The sequence below is a fragment of the Borostomias antarcticus genome (assembly GCF_949987555.1).
Source record: "Borostomias antarcticus genome assembly, chromosome: 10".
NCBI lineage: Eukaryota > Metazoa > Chordata > Actinopteri > Stomiiformes > Stomiidae > Borostomias > Borostomias antarcticus.
This window is the reverse complement of record NC_140243.1, coordinates 12530829-12558640: the sequence shown is the minus strand read 5'-3', so window position 1 is coordinate 12558640 and position 27812 is coordinate 12530829. Positions and strand designations below refer to the sequence as shown.

Sequence of the window (27812 nt, the reverse complement as noted above, 5' to 3'; positions counted from 1 at the left end):
AGCAGCTCAGTAAATACGGTATCACACCTGAGTTGAGAGTCGTCCAAATGGTGACGGTGAAGGATTAAGGACTGTCATCTGCAGACGGCAAATGTCAGGGTTGCGCTGACATGGGTAGTTAACTGTACCAGACTCCACCTACTGGATGCTATCGGTACACACAGCATAGACATTAGACCCCAGAGGCCAAGACTAATAAACTCTCAATGGATCCAATCATTTTGAAATCCAATATTCTGTGATCCAGGATCAGACAATTTTGTCAGATTTTGTCCTGGTATTTCAAAGCAATTCAGGATAGGATAACCTTGATCCAGACTTTTCAAGATGACCAGATCCTGAATATCAATGCTTCATTAGTGTGGATTTCTCGAGGCTAAATGAGAGACTTAGTGGTCTTGGAATTTTGTCAACTAATTTTGAAGTTGATTACATATGGACTATTAGGCTATTTTCAAAATGTGTATTTCCTTTTTTGTTACATTTACAGTGGCCTCTATAGCCTACCTCTCAGAATAGACATTCAACCAAATAATATGTTATCACAAAATTATCTACCTACTACAGATAGTAGGCCTATATCATAAATTACATTTTGAATCATCAAACAATTACAAATAGTCCATATGTAATCAACTTCTAAATTAGTTGACAAAATTCCTTTGCTCTAACTGGGCGGGGCTGGGCAACTGCTGTTGATGTCAGCTCTAGAACACAGAAAAAGAATAAATAATGTAGGATTTCTGGTGGAATACACAGTACATTTTATATCTGGTGAAATACACAGTACATTTTATTTAAAGTAATCCAAAAGTAACTGAAAGTAATCCCTTTACTTTTAAATTGTGGTAATCGGATTACGTTACTGACTACAATGTTTCACAAGTAACTTGTAACTGTAAGGGATTACTTTTTAAAAGTAACCTTCCCAACCCTGATGATGAGGTAACCCTGTGTCTATCATGCAGGGCTGTGTTGTGGATCAGGAGTGTTACCAGACCTCCAGGATGGAGCTGCAGGTGGGAATGCGACTTTCACTACAAACCTCAAACTGTCTTCAAACCTCACGTTGCTAAGCAGACCCTTTCAACAGGCTGTGTTTGATGGTGATGGGACACTGCCCTGTAGTTACTGTAGATACGCTTTGATGCTGTTAACGTGGACACATCTTTGATGTGCCATTGGGGCTTGGTCTATCTTTAGTTGCCTACTGCCTCAGCTGGGCTCTCCTGGGCTGGAGTTTGACCTCTGACCCTGCGTTGCAGATGGTCCAGAGAACACAGCAGTGGAGGTGTCTCCTCCGGGGGGAGCGTATCCTGCAGGGTCAGAGGTCACCCTGTCCTGCTCTGCTCGCGCCACGCCTGCTGCCCAGTACCTCTGGCTCCTGAATGGAACACTGCTGACCAATCAGGGTTCAGAGCTCCCGCTGGTGAACCTCCAGACCAATCAGAGCGGTAGCTACATCTGTCAGGCCCATAACAGCAGAACCCAGAGGTATCAGTCCTCTGATCCCTCAGTCATCTCGGTACTGGGTAAGTGGGAGAGAGCAGCTCTGGGTGGAGACCAGCGTGGGGCTTTGGGCAGTTGTTACCCAAAGCTACATGTAACATTGCAGACCACCATGGTTTGAGATTAGTTCTGGTTCTTCTACTGTACATGTAGTCTTCACCTGTCGGTAGAAAAGATGTTGGCGGCAGAAGAGCTGGTTCTGAGTGAATGACTGGTTCTGAGTGAATGACTGGTTCTGAGTGAATGACTGGTTCTGAGTGAATGACAGGACAGAGAGTGTTGAGCTGGTCGTCAGTTTGCTTTTAGGAAGTGCTTCTGCTCCTGCTCAGTCAGTTTGATATACACACTGTAGCTACGGATGTGAGAACATGAAATATGTCTGTCTTAGGCAATTGCCTAGTTAATATCAACAGTATTTTACACATACAGTAAAAACACATTTCTGTTCATCTCTATATCATATTCAAATCTTTTATCTGCTCATTTATACCAGATCTGGTTGTGTCCACAGGAAAGGGTTGCTGGTACTCATCAAGAAAACACTGTAATAAGTTAATGTGTATCATATCACATTGTCGTTGATATAAATCCTCTTTTTTCTCTACAGAAGGGATATCTGGTGCCGTTATAAACCCTTCAAGCCTGCCAATCCTAGCAGGGGACTCTGTGAACCTGACCTGTGATGCTGCTGGTCTCATCAGCCTCAGACAGTGGATGAAGGACGGTCAGCCTCTCTCTTCCCAGGAGGACAAGAGAGTGTTGTCCCTCAGTCCTATGAAGAGGACAGACAGCGGACAGTATCTGTGTCGTGTCAGCAACCCAGTGAGCTTCCAGGAAGCTACGTACAATGTGACTGTGAACTGTGAGTAGTCTGGTCCAGGGCTGATGTGATGCTCTTACATGAACAGTTCCATGTACTTCAGCTCAATGACAGTGTAATGAGCTAACCCTGATAAAAACATACCAGTGTTATATATATTTACTGTAGCTAGGGTCAGTGCATGTGCATAAGGCTTGTGAAATAGATGTTAACACACACTTCTGAATTCTCGCTCAATCATTTTGATGCAAAACCCCAGTAATCTGTGTTGCAGTTGGACCGGAGAATGTCACCATTGATGGCCCTAGTGACATAGAGGTGGCACAGAAGTTAACATTAACCTGCTCTGCTGAATCCACACCGGCCGCTAGCTACAACTGGATGGTCAACGGGACAGAGCTACCGGAATATTCCCAGGAGTTCACCAGAGAGAACATCCAGCATTCTGACAGTGGCAACTACACCTGCACTGCGTCTAACACCGTTACCGGACTCAAAACATCCGGCCTCCATAGAGTGGTAGTAAGAGGTAAAGGTAAAGAGAAAGAGAGTGCAAAAGTACATTTAGTGGTCAAAACAAATTACATTGATCTCAAACTGTATGTAAACAGTATCTGAGAAAATCACTTGTATTTGGCAACTTAAAGGTTCTCCTCATCAGTGTTCACTGCAGTGTCCATGGTGGTTGTAGCCTCTGATGGCTGTGTGGTCCTGTCTCTGCAGCCGAGGGCTCTCTACCACAGGGCCTGTCTGCTGGAGCCATCGCTGGGATCGTGATTGGAGTGTTGGTGAAAGTTGGAGTAGTTGTTGGTGTGGGTGTTCACTTTGCCAAGAAGAAAGGGTGAGTAAAGTGTTTTATAAAGATGGAGGCATATGTATGTATTCATTCACACTTCATATGTATTCATTCACTCTTGACATCATTAGATTGTTTGGAATCAAATTAAAAGTTTGGACCGACAAATCATTTTAATTTGTCTTGTGAATACAGGCCATGCTATGAGATTGAGTTTTTCTTAGTGTTTAATTCACGGTAGTAGAGGTGAGGTGAATGGGAGTAGAGGTGAGGTGAATGGGAGTAGATGCGAGGTGAATGGGAGTAGATGTGAGGTGAATGGGAGTAGAGGTGAGGTGAATGGGAGTAGAGGTGAAGTGAATGGGAGTAAAGGTGAGGTGAATGGGAGTAGAGGTGAGGTGAATGGGAGTAGGGGTGAGGTGAATGGTAGTAAAGGTGAGGTGAATGGGAGTCAGGGTGAGGTGTATGGGAGTAAAGGTGAGGTGAATGGAGTCAAGGTGAGGTGAATGGGAGTAGAGGTGAGGTGAATGGGAGTCAAGGCTATAGTCAGGAGGGGGCTGCTTTTGAATGTAGCCCAGTTTTTTGCTGTGGTTGGTTAATCATTTGCCAGCAGCTCAACTAAAGGAAAGCACAAACAGGGGGAAGAAAGAAGCAGTGAGAGATGTTCCACTGACCCTTGACCTTCAGAGCTGTGTCTCTGAAAGTGAGACTTAAACAGGTTTTTGATGATTAAGGTCCAAGACTGTCCAGAGTAGAGAGAGACAGAGTCACAAAATGAATTCATAGATATGTTCAGTATATAACAATCCAATCCTTCCCTGTTCAGTAAAAGCTTGGATACAGCAACAGTGACTCATAAGTTTGTTTGGAGATTTGTCTTAGCTTGAATTAATTCCTGGTTGAGTTTTTACTGTCAAATACACTGTAACTGTCTTAGCAAACTCTTCCTGCCGAAATGTTACTAATTAACCAGACAAATTTCCATGCCACTGACAGTGGCGATTTTACATTAGGGGCAGGTGGGGCAGTGCCCCACCAGGTGGCGCTGTTGTGCAAGATGCATCTTAGCCTACAACTGTGTTTCGGAAAAATCAAATTTATAATTAATACAAAATAGTGATTCAGTGGTTAAAATAGCATGTATAAATATAATAAACCTGACTGACACTATGTATAGTGCTGTTTTGCAGTAATTCCCTTTGTATGAGTGTGTCACAGACTGCTCTGACTCGGCAGAGGGGCACCGAAGCGTTCTCCCCTACTGTTGCTATAGCGACAATGTGAGCGTGGTCGGGAGTAATGTGAAAAAATATCACGCAGATTTTATTCGGTGGAGGGGCAGAAAAGTCTCTTCCCCTACGAAATCTACCTGGCAACAGGTTTAGCCAGGGAATAATAAAACAACGTTGATCAAAGTTGAACTACTGGGTCATTGTCGATGTCGATCTACGTTAGCCAATGCTGCTAGCTAAAGTTTTGTAGAGATTAAAAGTGTTTTCAGGTGCAACAATGAATAGTGTAGATTATTTGTTGAATGTGCGGTTTAGTACATTGAAACTTGAAGAGAAACTGGAAATAAAACGTTTAGGGCATGGATGTATTAATTAAACTGGATACAGCCACTCCATTCACTGGCCGCTATCAACAATGAAGCCCTATTGAACCGCGCCATCTTGGCAAATTTGTAGTCATTTGACTATTTCCGGTGACTTTTGACTTGCGCAGTTGTGCTTTTCTGGCCTTCCGGTGACTTTTGACTTGCGCAGTTGAGCTTCTCTGGCCGACGCGCGTCCACGAAAAAGTTCACATTTATCTGAAATGTAGACGCACGTTCCCGGCTCTCTCGGCTCTCCCCGCTTTGATTTAGCAATGAAAACCGGCTTGCATATTAACCTGTTTTTGTCAAATATATCAATTGGAGAAATTATTTTTTCATCCAGGCATCTTAGTTTTAACAGGTTAAATATAATTGAACATGTTTTGTTTGCTAGTAGATGGTATTCATTCCGTTCGCGATAACGTTATTGCAGCCAGGCTAAATTCCTCCAGGGAGCCAGTGACCGGCGAGTTGAAGAGCTTCACTCCCCGCCAGCAGGAGCTCTGGCCGCGGCTACCGCATCTCGGATAACCCGCTGAGTTCCTGGCTGCTATTTCACACTCGCCCTTGATCAATCCCAATACCGATCCATGGTAATAATGAATCAATCGTTCAGATCAGATCGGCAGTGCTGCATGCATGTTACAACATCATTGTTAGCTTTATTAACATAACCATAGCCTACATTTATCTCTCTAACGTTAGGCTATCCATCTTACACCAGTCGGCCATTCGATAGCTGGAAGCGGTCAACGCCAACGTTGACTGAAAACACCCAAACTCAGTGTATCGTTTCATCTTCATGCTACACATCAACTCCTTTACATTGTATGTGAATAAATTCCTGTTATTCTAAAAATATCCCATTTCTGTCCATTCCTGGAAAAGGCTAATAATTGCTGTCAAATGATCACTCCAGTTTATCAACGTATCCAAGCCAAGTGACTACAAATCTAGCCAAGATGGCGCGGTTCAATAGGCCTTCACTTTAGATTTCGAATCCTGGGGGCTTGGTTTAGGGCCACACGACCAGAAGAATTGGTGCTGCTCCAGGCTGGAGATAAGGTAACCCGTACCTTCAAACAGGAATGGTTTGAGAAAAATAAGTCGCTAACTGCTAGCACCTCGAAAAGTGCGCTGTTCTGTTTCCCTTGTATTCTTTTTGGTGGAAACTCTGTTTGGGCATCGTCTGGATTCAAAGACATTAAACATCTGTCAGAAAGAACCGCGAAGCATGAAAGCTCTGCGTCCCGACTCCCATCTGAACTGTGCCATGAAGCTGGGTTTACTGGGGCAGCTCAACGTCCAGGCACAACTAGATGATGCGTTTCGCCGTTCCATCGCGGAGCACAACAAACAGACCGAGGAGAATCGGTATGTTCTGGGGAGGCTGATCACTTTTATTAAACTCTGTGGGAAGTGTGAAATGGGTTTGCGTGGTCACGACGAGTCAGCGAACTCACTGAACCCAGGCATTTTTCGGTGCATTTTTGAGACGATGTGTGAGGGGAGGGGGACTAATGTGGACAGTGCGCCTTCACTCTAGTAGACTATTTGGCTGTGATATACAGTAAGTGGAGTACTAATAGGTTATGCGTAGTGCCCAGGTCTGATGGGTGAACACTTGTCACTTTCAGAACCCTGGACCGGGCATGCGCTCTCTAATTAGCCTACTCTGCGTGTGTTAATGTGTCGTTATCTTTGTGTGTTGTAGCCTCTGCTCTGATGTACCTACCGTAGTCTAATTCGCTTTAGTTCTTGTGATGGTGACATAATATAAAACTGCCCCTCCAGAAATGCCATGCTAAAATCGCCACTGGCCACTGATAAAAAGGTTTATCACTGTTGATAAAACCTGTTCATAAAATACAGTAATATTGAATGGAATGTCTGGTTCCCCCCCCCCCCCCCCCCAAACAAATCGAAACGATACGGTCCACTTTTGGAAATAAACGACCCCCCCTCCCCCACAATGCTGGATATGGACCTGGGCAGCGGTGTCACCAGTAAGTATTGTGCAGTACACTACAGTATGTGTTTTTGTGTGTGCGTATATTTATTGTTACTTGTATGTGTTTGTGTGTGTGCGCGCGCGTGTGTGTTCTTTATTACTATTTAAAGTTGTTGCAGTGGCACATCTACAGAAAAAAATTGTCATTATAAAAACATGCCATGCCATAAATACAACTTATTATATAAACAATACACCATTTATAAGTGCAACAGTAACATGTTGTGTAACACCACATAGTAACATGTTGTAACACCTCACAGTAACATGTTGTAACACCTCACAGTAACATGTTGTAACACCTCACAGTAACATGTTGTAACACCTCATAGTAACATGTTGTAACACTTCATAGTAACATGTTGTAACACCTCATAGTAACATGCTGTAACACCTCATAGTAACATGTTGTAACACATCTTAGTAACATGTTGTAACACCTCACAGTAACATGTTGTAACACCTCACAGGAACATGTTGTAACACCTCACAGGAACATGTTGTAACACCTCACAGGAACATGTTGTAACACCTCACAGTAATATGTTGTAGCACCATCACCAACAACAAGGACAACAACATAGTGCTGGCAGGAGATACTGGCTATAGGAGTGGAGGAGGCGTCACAATCCAGGTACTATTCTCTGTTTACTCCAATAATGTTCTGTCTGGAAAGAAGAGTGTGCTTTCATTAGGTACAGTACAGCACATCAGAGGAATATACCAACTGTATCATGTGTGGAACCGTGGATCAACTTGTGAAGTGGCTGGTTGACCCTTCTAACGAGCAGCGATACGGTATCACAGCCTGGCCACCACGGCAGATATCAGTCCGCTTTGTGTCCGGGGGAGTTACAGTAAGGAAAATAAGGAAATGATGAAGGAATTATGGCACACTTTTTTTTTTTTTTTTTAAGAATCCTAACACAACAGGGAGGGTAGATGAGCCAGGTCAGTGGTAGAGACGTCAGCGGAGCCTGGGTTCGGCTGGACTTTCTCCCGGGTCAGGTGCTGAATCATAGCCCGGCATTTGACCCGGTTTATGAGCCCGGCATTTGACCCGGTTTATGACCCCTGTGGAGTCATCAGCGAGAGAGGCAGGCTGGGATGTTGTTCTGTTTACCGTGAGGGGAAACGGCAGACTTTGCTCCAGGAAGAGAGTATTGTATTAGTCTTGGTCACTCAACATTCACAGTTAGCAAATTAAATTAAACAGTGTTTGAAACATACAGTATAGATACGATGTAAGCAATAAACACTCTTGAAAGTGCTGAATGACAGCTAGTGGCTTTGTTCAGGAACATGTCAGACAGCTTGATAGATACTGTACAGTAGGGTTTGTTGCATACATACAGTTCATGGAAGTCATGGGGAAACTGCCCAAACAGTTGTAAAAGTAACAAAGAAATTAAAAAATCGTGTTTGTCATTATCACTGAATTCAAAAGTGTGAGATATAATGCCAACATGAAACTCCAGGGGACAGAGAGAGACCAGACCGTTGGCCTACCTGAAGAACACGGACCTGTACTTTAGCTAATACACCGGACTTGCTGTTGTTGTCATTGGCCGTTACCTGTTGTAAGAGGGCAGCACTACAGTAGTCAAATATGTGTTCCTGTATTTTTCCTGGCATGGCTTTTGTTTGCGCAACATTGTGGGATGTGAGTAGTGTGTAATCCCCCCCCCCCCCCCTCCAGGAGCTGAACTATGCAGTTATCAACCACAGGCCGGCCCTCAAGTTCGACGATACATGTTCCCACTACGCCCAGGTCCGGAAGAATCCATAGATATATGGATACTGAAGCAGACTCGAAAGCCAGGGACTTTATCAACCTCCTGAACTCCATGGATTTCACCCAACATATCACTAAGCCAACCCACAACCGCGGCCACACCCTTGATCTAGTGATTACTAAGGGCCTGACTATCACTGTCTCCTCTATTAGTTACCTCGCTCTCTCTGACCATTTCTGTATCTTCTTCACTGCATTGGTTCCTAAAGTCAAAAGTAGTACTGAGCGCTTTATCAAGAAACGTTATCTTACCTCCGCAGTAGCCGATAGTTTTAGGCCCTGTCCACACGAGCCCGTGTACTTTTGCAACCGTGTATTTGTCTTCGCACATGCAACCGCGCTTTCGGGCCCCTGAAACCGTGTTTGTTTGAAACCGGAGTCCAGGGTGAAGTTTTTGGACAATTCTGGTTTCAGCGGTTGCATCGCACTTGCGGCCTGAGGCCTGAGCATTTAATTGACGTCAGGTGGAAGGGCCAGAGGATGCAGGGCCGTGAATTAAATGGGACAGCACTTCCAGCGGCGTGCCAATGGTGCCAACGATTCCCAAGCCAGTTTAGCTCAATGCCCCTCCCACTTCGTTTTCATTGGCTGCCGCGTCCCTCCGTCGCAGAGGCTGCTCTGACGCTCCACTCAGCTCTCCGCTCGGCTCTGCAAATTGACCGATTGACGTCTGTTTTAATTTAATAATAATAAAAAAATTATGTGGGGTGGGATATGTTTGCAGCATGTGGATTTCAAGATAAATGTTGTGTTATCTGCAAATGTCATCATTTATGTGTGATGCACTCAAGCACTGTGTCACATGAGACGCGGTGGGCTGTGGGTATTTTCTGCTCCCTAAAATTGACTTTCTGTTCTGAATCCAGTCCCTCCCCACTCGCACTCAGTCACCGAGTGCACTCCGTTTTGTAGTCCCCTCACAGCTGAATGTAGTTCCCTTGATTAGGGTGTAGGGTATAAAAACCTTAGGGACGCACTCCCCTCACTCCAGCGGAAACAGGAAACACAAACCACAACGGTTACCATGGTTTCGCGTCAACAGCACTTTGCAGCGGCAGAGGCATCGTTCGTATCTTCCTTGTTACAGCTTATGAGGGTTGCTTATATCAGATAGCTACCTAGGTCCTAAGTGGAAATATCCAAATTACAATATGGCCAAGGCATTCAATTATATTTATACATCATTTTAAGAACTCTTACCTATTCATTTCACCATTACCCTATTTCATTATTATTATTATTATTATTAGGACTATTGTCAATAAAATAATTGTCATTTTTCCACCGCTGCTGCTTCAGCACGATTATTTGTAGGCAAATAGTGTATTCTTTGTTTGTATTTTTGTTTTTATTTGCATTAAAACAAAGCAGGCCTGATTTTGTTTGTCCTGATTTTATGCTCATTTCATCTTCACTGTTATGAAGCACTTTGGGCTGCAATTCTTGTGTTGAAAGTTGCTATACAGTTTATTAAAACAAGCCCATAAAAACTGCACAAGCTGGCTGTATGAACCTGTGTTTGTCCTCTTGTAATTTTCTGCAAATAATGTCTGACATTCTAAATTTTGGGGAAAAGTAGTATATAGAAAGTGCACTTACTCAAAAACATCTATGAATAGTAAACCATACATAGTAAACCAGGATGTTGCTGTGATCTCATCCTTTCCAGAGCTGTGTTCACCTGTGGTCTGAAGTATAGGCTAGTTTAGATTGCAGACCATACCACTAATATGACAACCAGAGATTTCAAATATTTGTCTCCAGATTCTGTATAAGGGATACACAGGGATTGCCACAATTCTTATTTATTGAAAATAAAATAATATTGAAAACTGAAAATTGGGCATTACCGATCACAACTGAAAATGATTAACCCCCATCAATGGACCCCCATCTTTTTTGGCAGGGGAGGGGGGGGTTCAAGAGAGGACGCCCTGGATGTGTCTGGGAGGGACGGTGGATCGGACGTGGATGTGCCTGGGAGGGATGGTTGATCAGACGTGGATGTGCCTGGGAGGGACGGTGGATCGGACGTGGATGTGCCTGGGAGGGATGGTTGATCAGACGTGGATGTGCCTGGGAGGGATGGTTGATCAGACGTGGATGTGCCTGGGAGGGATGGTTGATCAGACGTGGATGTGCCTGGGAGGGATGGTTGATCAGACGTGGATGTGCCTGGGAGGGACGGTGGATCGGACGTGGATGTGCCTGGGAGGGATGGTTGATCAGACGTGGATGTGCCTGGGAGGGATGGTTGATCAGACGTGGATGTGCCTGGGAGGGATGGTTGATCGGACGTGGATGTGCCTGGGAGGGATGGTTGATCAGACGTGGATGTGCCTGGGAGGGACAGTGGATTGGACCTGGATGTGCCCAGGAGGGAAGATGGATCTGGACTGGCCTTGATGGTGGGGTTCGACATGCATGAGGCAATGAGGACAGGTGGAGTCAAAGATTGTTTTGACCCCACTGCCTCATGCATGCCATCATAGAAGCTCCAAGTAGCAGGGCCTTCCTCTCCCTGGTCAGTCCCAGAGCAGAGTTGGTGGAGCTCTCAGCTCCTAAAACAAACAGTGGCATGAGATATCTGCAGCATCTAGAAGGCTATATTCATGTTATGTGAAACACATTTACTGTGTACTTCTTTAAATTCACCCATTTCTTTGAGGCCTGTTTTGGACTTGCCTGACCCTCCAGGTTCATTTCTTTTATGATGAAGCTGTTAAGAAATATGTCCGGGAAGATGGTTAAAATGTTTTGGTCAGAATGAGTGCTGTGTGACTCCTCCAATCACTCCACATCTTACCAAGTAGTCCTACACATCATTTATCAAGTCCTAGTGAGCTTCATCATAAAAGAAATGAACCTGGAGGGTCAGGCAAGTCCAAAACAGGCCTCAAAGAAATGGGTGAATTTAAAGAAGTACACAGTAAATGTGTTTCACATAACATGAATATAGCCTTCTAGATGCTGCTAGATCTCATGCCTCTGTTTGTTTTAGGAGCTGAGAGCTCCACCAACTGGCTCTGGGACTGACCAGGGAGAGGAACCCCTGCTACTTGGAGCTTCTATGATGGCATGCATGAGGCAGTGGGGTCAAAACCATCTTTGACTCCACCTGTCCTCATTGCCTCATGCATGTCGAACCCCACCATCAAGGCCAGTCCAGATCCATCTTCCCTCCCGGGCACATCCAGGTCCAATCCACTGTCCCTCCCAGGCACATCCACGTCCGATACACCGTCCCTCCCAGGCACATCCACGTCCGATCCACCGTCCTTCCCAGACACATCCAGGGTGTCCTCACTTGAACCCCCCTCCCCTGCCAAAAAAGACAGGGGTCCATTGATGGGGGTTAATCATTTTCAGTTGTGATCGGTAATGCCCAATTTTCAGTTTTCAATATTATTTTATTTTCAATAAATAAGAATTGTGGCAATCCCTGTGTATCCTTTATACTGAATCTGGAGACAAATATGTGCAATCTCTGGTTATCATATTAGTGGTATGGTCTGCAATCTAAACTAGCCTATACTTCAGACCACAGGTGAACTCAGCTCTGGAAAGGATGAGATCACAGCAAGATCCTGGTTTACTATGTATGGTTTACTATTTATAGATGTTTTTGAGTAAGTCCACTTTCTATATACTACTTTTCCCCCAAATGTATAATGTCAGACATTATTTGCAGAAAATGACAAGAGGACAAACACGGGTTCATATGGCCAGCTTGTGCAGTTTTTATGGGCTTGTTTTAATAAACTGTATAGCAACTTTCAACACAAGAATTGCAGCCCAAAGTGCTTCATAACAGTGAAGATGAAATGAGCATAAAATCAGGACAAACAAAATCAGGCGTGCTTTGTTTTGATGCAAATGAAAACAAAAATACAAACAAAGAATACAATATGTAAAAAATGACTTCTTTTATTGACAATAGGCCTAATAGCCTAATAATAATGAATTAGGGTAAATGTGAAATTAATAGGTAATAGTTCTTAAAATGATGTATAAATATAATTGAATGCCTTGGCCATATTGTAATTTGGATATTTCCACTTAGGACCTAGGTAGGCTATCTGATATAGGCAACCCTCATAAGCTGTAACAAGGAAGATACGAACGATGCCTCTGCCGCTGCAAAGTGCTGTTGACGCGAAACCATGGTAACCGTTGTGGTTTGTGTTTCCTGTTTCCGCTGGAGTGAGGGGAGTGCGTCCCTAAGGTTTTTATACCCTACACCCTAATCGAGGGAACTACATTCAGCTGTGAGGGGACTACAAAACGGAGTGCACTCGGTGACTGAGTGCGAGTGGGGAGGGACTGGATTCAGAAAGGGCCTAGGGCTGCGTTCCGAATCGCATACTTCTACTTCTTACTACCAGTACCTACTACAGCTGCCCTTAGAAAGTACGTACTTTGCAAGCAGTAGGCATCCAATTGGGACATACTACCTTGTCATAACATTGCGCCTTGAAATTAGCCCACATCCGTCGCTGTCCATAACGCGACATTCGTCTACAGCTGTCAACTCGCGCATGTGACGCACATTACCGCTGCGCAAAGGATTGTGGGTCAGAATAGCCAGAAAAGCCTGCTGGCGTGCATACTGCAAAATACGACCGGATGTAGTAGGTCATCCTGGTACTTTTGCCATACTGCATGTGGCATACTATGTATTGGGACATACTACATTCTGTTTTGGCATACTATATAGTAGGGTAGTAGGCGATTCGGAACGCAGCCCAAGCCCCCAGGATCTGAAATCTAAAGTGAAGGCCTATTGAACTGCGCCATCTTGGCTAGATTTGTAGTCACTTTGCTATTTCCGGTGACTTTTGTACTTGTGCAGTTGAGCTTTTCTGTCCGACGCGCGTCCACGCACGTTCCCGGCTCTCCCCGCTTTGATTTAGCAATGAAAACCGGCTTGTATATTAACCTGTTTTTGTCAAATATATCCATTGGAGAAATTATTTTTTCATCCAGGCATCTTAGTTCTAACAGGTTAAATATAACTGATCATGTTTTGTTTGCTAGTAGATGGTATTCATTCCGTTCGCGATAACGTTATTGCAGCCAGGCTAAATTCCTCCAGGGAGCCAGTGACCGGCGAGTTGAAGAGCTTCACTCCCCGCCAGCAGGAGCTTTGGCCGCTGCTACCGCATCTCGGATAACCCGCTGAGTTCGTGGCTGCTATTTCACATTCGCCCTTGATCAATCCCAATACCGATCCATGGTAATAATAAATCAATCGTTCAGATCGGCAGTGCTGCATGCATGTTACAACATCATTGTTAGCTTTATTAACATAACCATAGACTACATTTATCTCTCTAACGTTAGGCTATCCATCTTACACCAGTCGGCCATTCGATAGCTAGAAGCGGTCAACGCCAACGTTGACCGTGGACGTGGACGCGCGTAGGACAGAAGCACAACTGCGCAAGTACAAAAGTCACCGGAAGGCCAGAAAAGCACAACTGCGCAAGTACAAAAGTCACCGGAAATGGTCAAATGACTACAAATTTGCCAAGATGGCGTGGTTCAATAGGCCTTCACTTTAGATTTCGAATCCTGGGGGCTTGGTTATAAGCCACTTCCACTCGGCGCGAATTGGTTTCGGATGGCACTTAATATGGCGCGGCCTCCGCGTGAACGCGCAAACCGAGGGGGAGTGCATAGGGCGAGGGAAGAGGAGCTGGATTCGAAAAGGGCCTGTAAGTGCGGTTAAAGTGCGCAAAATGGCGGCAGTGGCGCACTTGTGGACCTAGCAATTCCGTTTTGGGACTACCCAGAGCCCCTGTGGACTTGGCGGGAACGCGCATGTAAGGCCGCGAGTGCTCTGCACAAGTGCGCGATTTGGGATTCAGCTAACTACATAGGGAATGATTAAACGGTTTTCGTACACTACATGGAACGTCATTCCGTCTGATATTCATGTACGCAAGCAGCGCGCGTAATGTAAACAAACCGAGCACTGATGGCACTGGCAGCAGGTTGAAATGTACTCGGGTAGTATTCAGTTTTGAATGTTGAATCCCAAATAAATTGCTGAAATTCTAATGATGTGAAAGTGTGGTTTTGTATGGTGCTGTCTGCTAATAGCAAGCTGTGAAGTTGCACAATAAGACCGTGATAGCTAGTTGGCTCACAACAGCAGCTTCCATAACATTAATGGTAGCTGTCGGTGGTTTAAGCAGTTAGCCAACATTACAATGATGATTCCTGTAGCTATTTTTTATGCTGCGTTGGTTCGACTTCTGTTTCTCAGGCATAAACGGAGGCAAACTCAGACTCACATTAGCAGCAACACAGCTACAGGAATCATCGTAACGTTAACTAACTGCCTTTGCCACCGATAGCTACCGTCTTCTTCACGTCGTATGTTTGTATCTGTCCAAACAAAAGATTCTGCCCTGCGAATCAGAATAAAGATAGACGGGGACCGCACTCAAAGGAATGTCTTGTGTATTTTTATTGGCACAAAACATTTTCGGCCATCCGGCCTTCTTCAGTGTGCATATAACAATGGTTTGGTTTGTGGTTCTTAAATAGGCTGGTGTCCCTGCGAGTCGCCATTGTTTGTGTTTTCGTATTTTCCACCTTTCTGCGCTCCTGTTCCAGTATTGACTCTGGCTTCTGATTGGTTAAAATGGCCTTTCCGTTTGAAGTTACATCGCCACCTACTGCTTTGGCATGTATATTACATCACTTGGTAGCAGATTTTGCGGTTTCTTGTGGAAGATATCATTTTTTATCACGCCACTCGTGGGGACGAAGATTTTTTGTGAAACTGGAGACCGAAAAACTTCGGTTGCAAAAGTACACGGGCTCGTAACACCAGAGCAAGGGCAGCCTTGGATTCTGTAGCACCTATTAAACTGAAAAGGATCACAGCCTATCATAAAGCTCCATGGCGAAATGAAGAAACAAATCAACTAAAGAGAACCTGCAGAAAATCTGAGCGTATGTGGCGAAAGACCAAGCTACAGGTCCACCATGATATTCTCAAAGAACATCTCTCTGCCTTTAATAAAGCAATAAGAAATTCAAGGAAAGACCACTTCTCAAAATTTATATCTAGCAACCGAAATAATTCAAGAGTGCTTTTCTCAACAATTGATAGCCTAATAAACCCCGCTGTAAAAACACCAGATAACCTCTCTCCTCTCAAATGTGAGGAATTTGCAGCTTACTTCAGAGATAAGATCATGAATATTAGGAGGAATATCACCCAGGAAAGGCTATGCATCCCGTTCACAGATCCTCTTCCTTCATGTAATGAACACATGAGCTTGTTTACACTGGTGGACACAGAAATGCTGAGAAAAGTTGTATCCAAACTCAAATCCTCCTCCTGCTGGATCCCATCCCCACCGATTTTTTCAAAACTATTTTTGACTCTGTATCCTATGACATTTTAGCCATTGTCAATGACTCCCTATCTACAGGTGTCTTCCCACCAATACTTAAAACTGTATTGGTGATGCGCACAGGCCAGCGCACAGACTGGCTATTCTCCGTCTGTAGGCTACACTCGCGGCTCACATTCTCTACGCTATGATCGGATTGTTGGTGCCTATAATATTGTGTGCAATATGGCTGAATATTTGTCCGATTTAAAGGATCTAGAAAATGAATTAGAATATGACGAACGTCCATATCGTTTTGATCCAGAGTATACGGACGAAGAGCTCCTTGAAAGGAGGGTGAGGAGACGGAGAAAATAGCCGCTGTGCGCATGCGTGCTGGAGCAAGTGGGGAAAGGCGTTTAAAGATCATATTACAGAGGCTAAAGACCACGTATTTGAAAACCACAACAAGGCCTCGCTTTGGGGAATCACAACTGTCGATTCATAAAATCAGATTGATGAAAACAACCGTTTAGCGGCCGAAAATAGATTTTTAGAAACTGCATTCTCGGTGCCCCGTCCACCGCCATTACATGGATATACTGACTCGTGCTGGATTTTAAATTTCTTCTACATGCCTCCGAACTACACCAAAGTGATCTCGGTGAGTCAAACGTCTTATAATATGTCGTAAATAAGGTCGGGGTTGTCAAAAACGAGCATTGTCCTTTAACACACACACACGTACACACATCAGTCCACATCCGGCTTAGGCCTGGACCTAATGCTCTTAGCCTTTCTTGCGCTGAAAATGTAATTTAATGTAATTTATTTCTCTATAAATGTTCTTAGCCGTTAGACAAATATATTCCAGCAGCTTGCCTCCTATCTTCTAACCAGGTCCAGTGGATGCCCCACTGTCACCAGCAGACCACCCTGAGTCCGATAGATACCCCTGTGTCTGCTGTGGATGTCGTAGCACTTAGTTAACACACACACACATAGACACAGACATGCACCAGCCCACTTCCGGCTTTAGGCCTGGGCCATAGCAAACACACACCAGTATTTGCCATGTCTCTCCTATGTTGTTTTTTTTAGCTTCTCTTACTCTGAAAATGTAATTTAATGTAATTTATTGCTTTATAAATGTTCTTATCTCAAACATACTCCAGGAGCTTGCTCGATCGCCTTGTTGAGAGGGGTCAGGGAAGAATTTTTACAGCTCACTTATTTGGCCCCTGGGTGATTACTGCATTTTTGCTTCCCTCTGGAATATGTAGAGAGTGAGTCGTATGCCCACCCCCCTTGTTCTCTGTAAAGCGCATTGTGTTGCCTCTGGGTATGAAATGCGCTATACAAATAAAGCTTTGATTGATTGATTGATTGATTGAACTGAGCCTGTCCCACTGTCCCTTCACGGCCCTGCATCTGGATGTGAGTTGGGCCAGAACCACAGCCGGGTCGGTTCAGAGGGTTTAAACCCACACTCTCCCCTTAGTGTCTCCATCAGGATTGGGCTTTTTTTTATAAGATTGAGAAGGCGAAGATTTTTGCGTCAAATGTTTTTTAATTTCTGCATTTTAATTAAATCTCACTGCTTAAGTGCATTGAACAAATCAACGATTGGATGTGCCAGAACTTTCTTCAACTAAAGAAAAATAAAACTGAACTAATTGTCTTTGGAGCCAAAGAAGAACGATTAAAAGTCAGCGCTCAGCTCCAATCAGTAATGCTAAAAACCACAAATAAAGTCAGAAATCTTGGTGTAGTCATGGACTCAGACCTGAATTTCAACAGTCACATTAAGACAATTACAAAGTCAGCCTACTATCACCTGAAGAATATATCAAGGATTAAAGTATTTATGTCTCAGCACGATCTGGAAAAACTTGTCCATGCGTTTATCTTCAGTAGACTCGACTACTGTAACGGTGTGTTTACAGGTCTCTCTAAAAAATTGATCAGACAGCTGCAGCTGATTCAGAACGCTGCTGCTCGAGTCCTCACTAAGACTAAGAAAGTGGATCACATCACTTCAGTTCTGAGGTCCTTACACTGGCTTCCTGTCTGTCAAAGAATTGACTTTAAAATACTGCTGTTGGTTTATAAAGCACTGAATGGCTTAGGGACAAAATATATTTCTGATCTGCTGCTACGTTATGAACCAGACCTCTCAGGTCGTCTGGCACAGGTCTGCTTTCTGTCCCCAGAGTTCAAACAAAACATGGAGAAGCAGCGTTCAGTTTTTATGCCCCACATATCTGGAACAAACTTCAAGAAAACTGCAAGTCTGCTGCAACTCTCAGTTGTCCTTTTTTGCATTTCGTTTCATTCAACCTTTTGTGTTGCACTTTGTCTTGGTGCTTTCAATGTCTCATGTAAAGCACCTTAACTTGCCTTGTTGCTGAAATGTGCTATACAAATAAACTTGCCTTGCCTTGCCTTCCTGACTTGTGTATGTGTGTGTGCTATGTGTGCTGTGTGTGTGTTTGTGTGTGTTGTATGTGTGTGTGTGTGTGTGTGTGTGTGTGTTTGTGTGTATGTGTGTGTGTGTGTGTGTGTCAGTGGGGCTCTGTCACAGAGGTAATGGACAGTCTGTTGACTTTGTGTGACGTCTCAGTATGGAGACACACTGTGGATTTGTAGGGAGACATCCTGTACAGGGTGTTTTCACCGTGGTGATGGGGAGATACTGTATGTTGTCACCGTGGCGATGGGGAGATACTGTATGTTTTCACTGCCTCCAGAATGGCGCCAGGCTGCCTCAGTCTCTCCCTCCTCCCCCAGGGGTCAGCCACTCAGGTGACCGCATCATACCGCTCACATGGTGGCCATGCATCAAAGAGTCTGAGCCCCAACCCTCTGCTGTCTTTGATCTTCCTCTTGGAAGTCATCGGTTGAGTGCCTCTGCTCAAACACAGGACTCCAACACAGCCACCATAATGGACTTTAAAGAGCTTGTAAAGGTGATCAACACTACTCCCCAACACTAATGGGATTCCTCTATACTCCACTGATGACTCAGGTGCTGCTTTGAGTTGGATGTCTGTCCCACGGGTTCCAGACAGAACTACAGTTTTTGATACAGATGAGTAGAAGTTTGTAGTGGGTCTCACGCACATCCCTGATTGACAAAGTAGAAAACAGACCTACCTGTTAGTGTCTAATCATGAATTATGAATGAATAGGTCTAATCATCATTAATTATGAATGAATAGGTCTAATCATCATTAATTATGAATGAATAGGTCTAATCATCATTATTCTAGACATGGGCTGTTCTTTGGAAGATAATGATGATGTCACAGATGGATGTTGCAGCAGCTCACCTGTGAGTCTGAAGGAGCTTCCCTCCCTGACCACTCTTCTCCGCTCCGCCTTGGACGTCTCTCTACGGGCCGTTCAGCGTGTGTACACAGCGCCGTCATAAAGCGGGTCGGGTCTTTGTTGGAGGCAGAAGGGGGGGTTGGGGGGGCGGGTGGGAGAATAAAAGGAAGTGGCCAGCCCACGGGTCAACCTCTCAGATAGGACCAGGACAAGACGGCACAAACAAGGCTGACCATGGATCACAAGCTTTTCACCACAGCGTCAGTCCTTCTTACACTGGGTAGGCCATGTTTCTACTGTCTACTTTAAGACACATGGGTTTCCCTTCAACTGTTTCAATAAGATGTCTTCCATTCTGCTCTATCTTCTCATACTGGGTAGGACCAGCTCAGACTGGACTGAAACCATAGGATTTCTACCTAGCTACCCAGACAAAAAAGTACTGTTCAATCTGTTTTCCTGTCATCCCATCTAGGTGTGTGTGTGGGTAAGAATGTCTTACCTGCATCTCTGAGTGGAGCTGTAGGTGAGACAGTGTGCTTCGCCACCTCCCTGACCCCTCCAGCCAAGCCCTTTGTGTCCATCAGCTGGAGTTTTAAAGGCCTGGCCATCATCACCTCCACCAGTAAGAATGCGACCGGACCTGGATACGGCAACCGGATCACTCTGGAGAGAGGCACCGGGTCGCTGGTGCTCAGGGACCTGGTTCCGGGGGACAGCGGCCAGTACAGCGTGACCATGACGCCCGACGCCGGTCTGCCGCTACAAGGAACGAGCAGACTGGATGTCTACGGTGAGGGAACCAGGCTAGTTGTTCAGGTCCAAACTCCCAATAGCCTCCTATTCTAGAGTAGATGACTTAAAAGACCTGCTGTATATTTTTTGTCCAAGATTCAATTAGAATTATCTGAGCTTCATCGTCAGCGGTAAGATTCAGAACATTTATTGCCTGTAATTATTTGCAGTGTTGATATCTGGCGCCACCATCGTCACCAGACCCCCAGCCACCCTGATAGCAGGCAGACACTCCGCCAACCTGAGCTGTGAGGCCACCGGCTCCATCAGCACCAGGGAGTGGACGAAGGACGGTCAGCCTCTGTCTCCCAGTCACAGAGTCCACTTCACTGGGGACAAGAGCTCAGTCTCTATCAGTCCAGTGGAGAGCTCTGACAATGGACAGTACCAGTGTCGGGTCAGAAACCCCGTCAGCGCCATCACCGCTTCCCACTACTTGATCGTCAACTGTGAGTAGACTGCTGTGGACCGCACCCGAATATTTCTGCAGGACATACAGTACAAAATTATGCTTGTATGACACTTCTCTCTGTGCAAAAATATTCCAAAACATCATGACTATTCCTGAGTGTTACAGTAACTCAGCTGTGTTCAACCCTTACTGTACCCAGATATAATAGACATACTGTGTTTTGATACTGTGCCAAAATGTTAAACGTGTGGCACGGCCTTTAATATATTCCATCCCGTTCCAGTTGGACCCCAGAACGTGTCCATCGAGGGCCCGTCCTCAGCGTCACCCGGTCAGAGGGTGACTCTGAGGTGCTCGGCTGGTTCGGTCCCTCCCGCCAGCTTCACCTGGACCTTCAACGGCAACGAGACGAGCCGCCGCCACGCCCTCTATGTCATTGACAAGATGGAGGACAAGCACACGGGGAACTACACCTGCACGGCCAGCAACAACCTCACCCGGCTGGAGGACTCTGCTGTGCTCAGTCTGAGAGGTGAGGTATTCAGGAAGACTCTGCTGTGCTCAGTCTGAGAGGTGAGGTATTCAGGAAGACTCTGTTGTGCTCAGTCTGAGAGGTGAGGTATTCAGGAAGACTCTGCTGTGCTCAGTCTGAGAGGTGAGGTATTCAGGAAGACTCTGCTGTGCTCAGTCTGAGAGGTGAGGTATTCAGGAAGACTCTGTTGTGCTCAGTCTGAGAGGTGAGGTATTCAGGAAGACTCTGCTGTGCTCAGTCTGAGAGGTGAGGTATTCAGGAAGACACTAAAGTTATTTAATCATTTATTTGTGTCATGTCACAGCACACGCCTGAAATCAATTTGAACACTTTCACTCTGCTTTATAACTTAAACAGTCACTTCTGACTTTCAAATTGTTCAATTTTACAATTTTCAGTTGTTCAGTATCAGGAAATGTTTGGTATTGCTGCATTTCAATCAATCAGTAAATCAAAGCTTTATTTGTATAGTGCATTTCATACCCAGAGGCAACACAATGCGCTTTACAGAGAACAAGGGAGGTGGGCATATGACCCACCCCTACAGTACATATTCCAGATGGAAGAAAAAAAGCAGTTTCACCCGGGGGCCAGATAAGTAAGCTGTAAAAATTCTTCCCTGACCCCTCTCAACAAGGCGATTGAGCAAGCTCCCTGGAGTATGTTTGTCTACCAGCTAAGAACATTTATAAAGCAATAAATTACATTAAATTACATTTTCAGAGTAAGAGAAGCTAAAAAAACAACATAGGAGAGACATGGCAAATACTGGTGTGTGTTTGCTATGGCCCAGGCCTAAAGCCGGAAGTGGGCTGGTGTATGTCTATGTGTGTGTGTGTTAACTAAGTGCTACGACATCCACAGCAGACACAGGAGTATCTTATCGGACTCAGGGTGGTCTGCTGGTGACAGTGGGGCATCCACTGGACCTGGTTAGAAGATAGGAGGGAGAGAGAAAGGCACTAGGGAGAGGGGAGGCAGAACAGGGTTAGCAGCACATAGAGCCATAAAAGCAACACAGATATTAAAACAGGCAACCTGGAGCAAGCTCCTGGAATATATTTGTCTAACGGCTAAGAACATTTATAGAGCAATAAATTACATTAAATTACATTTTCAGGGCAAGAAAGGCTAAGAGCATCAGGTCCAGGCCTAAGCTGGATGTGGACTGATGTGTGTCTGTGTGTACATGTGTGTGTGTGTGTGTGTTAACTAAATACTACAACATCCACAGCTGACACGGGGGTATCTATCGGACTCAGGGTGGTCTGCGGTTAACAGTGGGGCATCCACTGGACCTGGTTAGAAGATAGGAGGGAGAGAGAGAGAGGCACTAGGGGAGGCAGAAAACGGTTAGTAGCACACTGAGCCATTGAAGAAACACAGATATCAGAACAGAACAAGCCTGTTTCAGGGTAACCAGCTTCTGTACACTACTTGATATACATACAGTGCATAGCAGGATATACACCAATGTATACAGAGGATTCACAGGTAGGTTTGAGGCTGCCTTTCTGTGTCTCAAGGTCCTAGCTAGTGATTGAAGGCTAGGTCGAAAAGGTACGTCTTGAGATCTTGCTTGAAGACCTCCGTTGTTTCGGCCCTTCTTAGGCACTCCGGCAGGGTGTTCCAGAGGTTGGGGACATAGAAACTAAAAGCTGCCTCTCCGTGTTTCTTGGTCCTGGCTTTTGGAACTGTTAAAAGTTCAGTACCTGAGGATCTGAGTGATCTGTTGGGCATGTACCTAACAAGCATGTCTGAAATGTATTGTGGTGAGTGACTGTGGAGAGATTTATAGACTACTAATAGTATTTTAAAGTCTATTCTAGAGTTGACAGGTAACCAGTGTAGTGATTTTAATGCTGGCATTTGTTAGTTGAGAGCTTTATGCCCTGTATCTCAGTGACCTTCCCACCTTGAGGCGGCCATTTAATCCCCCCACTGCCCGGCCATGGATCCGCCCCCTGATTCGGATCCACCCCAAACATGTGATGGATTCTGTGTTGGTCCACGCTACACCCCTGCACTGAGTTTCATGAAAATCGGCCTGGTCCGGTCTACTTGCGTAATTTTGTTAACTAACAAACAAACAAACAAACAAACAAACCGAGAACCTTCTTGTGGATCCGCCCTGTGATTCAGACCCGCTCCAGAACGCAGTGGGTCCTCAGTTGGCCCATGCTAGACCCCTCCACCGGGCTTCATGAACATCAGTATGTTAGTTCTCACATAATCCAGATGTACAGTACAGTACACACACCGTCTACTGTAAAACATGAGCAGGGGTAGTTAAGGGTGGATATTGAGTGTGCTGGGGCAGGAGTAGTTAAGGGTGGATATTGAGTGCGCTGGGGCAGGGGTAGTTAAGGGTGGATATGAGGGTAGAGGTAGTAAAGGGTGGATATTGCGCTGGGGCAGGGGTAGTTAAGGGTGGATATTGGGGCAGGGGTAGTTAAGGGTGGATATTGGGGCAGGGGTAGTTAAGGGTGGATATTGAGTGCGCTGGGGCAGGGGTAGTTAAGGTTGGATATTGGGGCAGGGGTAGTTAAGGGTGGATATTGAGTGCGCTGGGGCAGGGGTAGTTAAGGTTGGATATTGGGGCAGGGGTAGTTAAGGGTGGATATTGAGTACGCTGGGGCAGGGGTAGTTAAGGTTGGATATTGGGGCAGGGGTAGTTAAGGGTGGATATTGAGTGCGCTGGGGCAGGGGTAGTTACGGGTGGATATTGAGTGCGCTGGGGCAGGGGTAGTTATATTGAGTGTCTTGCTGTCCTCTCCCAGCCTCCTGCGCTGCCCTCTGCTGGTCGTGTGCTGTCCTGCTGACCAGCGTGCTGGTGGGAGCCCAGCAGGTGTCCAGGCTCTGAGGGAGAGAGGAGGAGGAGGAGGAGGAGGAGGAGGAGGAGGAGGAGGAGGAGGAGGAAGAGGAGGAGGATGTGGAGGAGGAGGAGGATGTGGAGGAGGAGGAGGAAGAGGAGGAGAGGAGGAGGAGAGAGAGAGGAAGAGGAGGAGGAGGAAGAGGAGGAGGAGAGAGGAGGAGGAGGAGAGAGGAGGAGGAGGAGAGAGAGAGGAGGAGGAGAGAGAGAGGAAGAGGAGGAGGAGGAGGAAGAGGCGGAGGAGGAGGCGGAGGAGAGAGAGAGGAGGAGGAGGAGGAGAGAGAGAGGAGGAGGAGAGAGAGGAGGAGGAGAGAGAGAGAGGAGGAGGAGGAGGAGAGAGAGAGAGAAGGAGGAGAGAGAGAGGAGGAGGAGGAGGCTTCCTGATGCTGTACACAGCTGGGTTAGAGACCTGTCCTCATCTTTCATTATTGCTGCAAATAAACAACCCGCTCTCAATAGACACTTAACTGGTTAAATAAAAGTTGATTTAATAACCTAATTAATGTGTATTAATGTTTATTAATTATACAGATGGTTCTATGCTGGTTGCCTTTACCTACCATAACTCTACTGGTTTATATTTCCTCATCTGGTTTCTCCTGCTGACCCCGAGGCTCTCCGCCAGTGAACCAGGCCCTTGACCTGTAACCAGCCCAACTCATTGACCTTGTTCAATATTAGATTGCATTGTTTTTGATTGTGAATGTCAATTAAATGTACTTTAGCTTGAGAATCATCAATAGTGCCACTTTGATAATTAAGTCATTATCTACTGTAAATAAATAAATGTACTGTGATTCAGAAAGTTAATTCACTTGAAAAAAGATGAATGTATCAATGCCTTACAAAAATGATTACATCTTAGTCCATCCGTAATAAAGAATGTCGGACTACTCTAAAAAGTTATTGATCAATATGTCATGGACCGTAGCCCCTCCCTCCTCCTCGCCTTTCTGTGAATGCAGTTCAACTGCTCAGCAAGTGCTCTGTGTGGATCTAAAATGAAGTGAGTAAAAACAGTAGGTTTTACTCATTACTGTTATTCCAATAGATTTAGTCCTTGTGTTAGTGTCTGAGTGGCAGGAATGTGGCCAGGTCCATCACAAGCCCGTTTATGTCCCCCAATAAATAGCGTATCTAAATAACATCATCACCGCACAATACTCAGTATCCACCAATCCAAAGTTCACTGTTTACAGTAAGAACAAACTTCCTGATTATGATTGCCTGGCCGTCCGGCCCTACCCCATTCTGTCATGACGTTGTTGGACAGAAACACTCCTCATTCTGGGCGAGAGAGGGGAGAGGAAGGAGCCAGCAGCCATGGCAGCAGCAGCAACCATCTTTATTGCTTTGGCCATTCTTGCAGGTACAGAGAAACACACACACTGGACTGTAGCATTGGCTCTTTATTTGGTATAATCATCAATCTGTGACCCAGATCATCATGCAAATGCATGTTTTCACTGACCTATTAGCAGTTATGTAACATTTATATAACATACTTATTCATGTTATGTTTACCTTTGAACTACATTTATCAACATTCCTTTATGACTGTGCCTGTGCTTCTGTACTCTATGTCCTTGTAAAGCTGATGTTTACGTCACAAAATCATGCTGCACATTCCCACAGTAAATATACTGCATGTAAATATACATCTATTTGATGTATACAGTATCCAGAAAACCCAAAATACCTTCTACCATCCCAATATTGACTTTCTATTTCCCTGGATTGTAGTTTATATATATATAAAAAAAAAAATATATATATATATATATATATATATATAGAGAGAGAGAGAGAGAGAGAGAGAGATATAGATATATAGATATATATGATTTCATAGGTAAGGAACCTTGTACAGTATAATCTCCCTAGGGTTTCTTGTCTCTTCTGACAACTGATTTCTTTCATTTGTTGATTTGTTGATTTTACATTTGTGCAAATAAAGAATATAAAATAATCTAGTGGTTCAGCTCACAAGTGTGTGATGAACACTGAGCTGAGAGGATGGAAGACCTGGCATGTCTACAGCATTCATGTGTGACTTAAGCCACTTACTGTATACTACTGTATTCTATGTGTGTGTGTGTGTGTGTGTGTGTGTGTGTGTGTGTGTGAGAAAGAGAAAGAGGGACATTGGTCCAGGGCTTCTGAGTTGGCTGTTATTTGAGATAATAAAGTTACTGGGTGTTATTGGAGATAATAACATTACTGGGTGTTATTGGAGATAATAACATTACTGGGTGTTATTGGAGATAATAATGTTACTGGGTGTTATTGGAGATAATAACGTTACTGGGTGTTATTGGAGATAATAATATTACTGGGTGTTATTGGAGATAATAACGTTACTGGGTGTTATTGGAGATAATAACGTTACTGGGTGTTATTGGAGATAATATTACTGGGTGTTATTGGAGATAATAACGTTACTGGGTGTTATTGGAGATAATAACGTTACTGGGTGTTATTGGAGATAATAACGTTACTGGGTGTTATTGGAGATAATAATGTTACTGGGTGTTATTGGAGATAATAACATTACTGGGTGTTATTGGAGATAATAACATTACTGGGTGTTATTGGAGATAATAATGTTATTGGGTGTTATTGGAGATAATAACGTTACTGGGTGTTATTGGAGATAATAACATTACTGGGTGTTATTGGAGATAATGTTACTGGTTGTTATTGGAGATAATAACGTTACTGGGTGTTATTGGAGAAAGGGAGGTTTTTAATCAATCAAACCTGTGTGTCTCTCCTGCAGGGCTGTGTTGTGGATCAGGAGTGTTACCAGACCTCCAGGATGGAGCTGTAGGAGGCAGCGTGACTTTCACTACCAACCTCAAACCCACAGACACATCCTACTTAATAGTAGACTGGATTGTTAATACTACTTCTATAATAGTCTCTATGCCTACTGGTCCAGACACAGCTGCCCCGGGGTATGAACACAGGGTCACTCTGGACAGAACCACTGGGTCTCTGGAGCTCAGGAGCCTGACCCTGGTGGACAGTGGAGTCTATAATCTTATCATTACACCTGATGTAGGAAACCTAGTACACGGAAGCATTACCCTGAGTGTTTATGGTGAGTCATTTTTATTTATTTATTCATACATAGTACTTAATATTCGCTCACTAGATATGTTTATGGATTATTTGGGGATTCAAATACTAGCAATTTCATAGATTCTTTCCTTAAAAAAAAAAAAAAAAGGATACTGTAAAATGCCTCAGTCATTCATGAAACGCTGTGCTATTCATCCACCCACAGAGCAGATATCTGGCGCCACCATCACCAGACCCCCGGCCACCCTGATAGCAGGTAGAGACTCCGCCAACCTGACCTGTGAGGCCGCCGGCTCCATCAGCACCAGGGAGTGGACGAAGGACGGTCAGCCTCTGTCTCCCAGTCACAGAGTCCACTTCTCTGGGGACAAGAGCTCAGTCTCTATCAGTCCAGTGGCGAGCTCTGACAACGGACAGTACCGGTGTCGGGTCAGCAACCCTGTCAGCGCCATGACTACCTCGTACACATTGGTGGTTAACTGTGAGTAAAGCAGTAACTAACCTGTTTACCTAAATGGTCTGAAGTCAAACGTACTTTGAGTTGTTTTGTCCTTGTGTTGGCAGTCGGGCCAGATGACCGGGTCATGGTGGGTCCTGGGTCAGCCCAGGTGGGCTCGTCCGCGCTGCTGTACTGCTCTGTTCGCTCTGTCCCACCCGCCTCGTTCTCCTGGCTGGTGAACGGAACAAGCACAGGTGTGCGTGAATCTGGATTCATCATCGAGAGGGTCGCCTACAGCAGCAGAGGGAACTACACCTGCACTGCCTCCAATCATGTGACCGGCATCTACGGCTCCGTGACACACACTCTGACCGTAACAGGTATCACTAAAACTGACAACTTCATTACAAAGAAAATTATACCAGTGATACAGTAGCAGGCCTACAGTAGTAGTACATTTCTAGGGTA

The 27812-nt window shown here is 44.9% G+C and overlaps 1 protein-coding gene across 1 annotated transcript; it reads left to right on the top strand.

Moving 5' to 3' along the window:
- Window positions 1-962: 962 nt before the first annotated feature.
- LOC311314155 (cell adhesion molecule CEACAM5) lies at window positions 963-23812 on the top strand (the record flags this gene model as incomplete). The annotated part of the gene is made up of 9 exons (XM_084444491.1): window positions 963-1019; window positions 1266-1323; window positions 2117-2371; window positions 2604-2858; window positions 3053-3170; window positions 19726-20003; window positions 20176-20454; window positions 20701-20949; window positions 23730-23812. 9 exons carry the CDS (start codon window positions 963-965, stop codon window positions 23810-23812), a joined length of 1632 nt encoding a protein of 543 aa, XP_084300617.1.
- Window positions 23813-27812: the final 4000 nt, after the last annotated feature.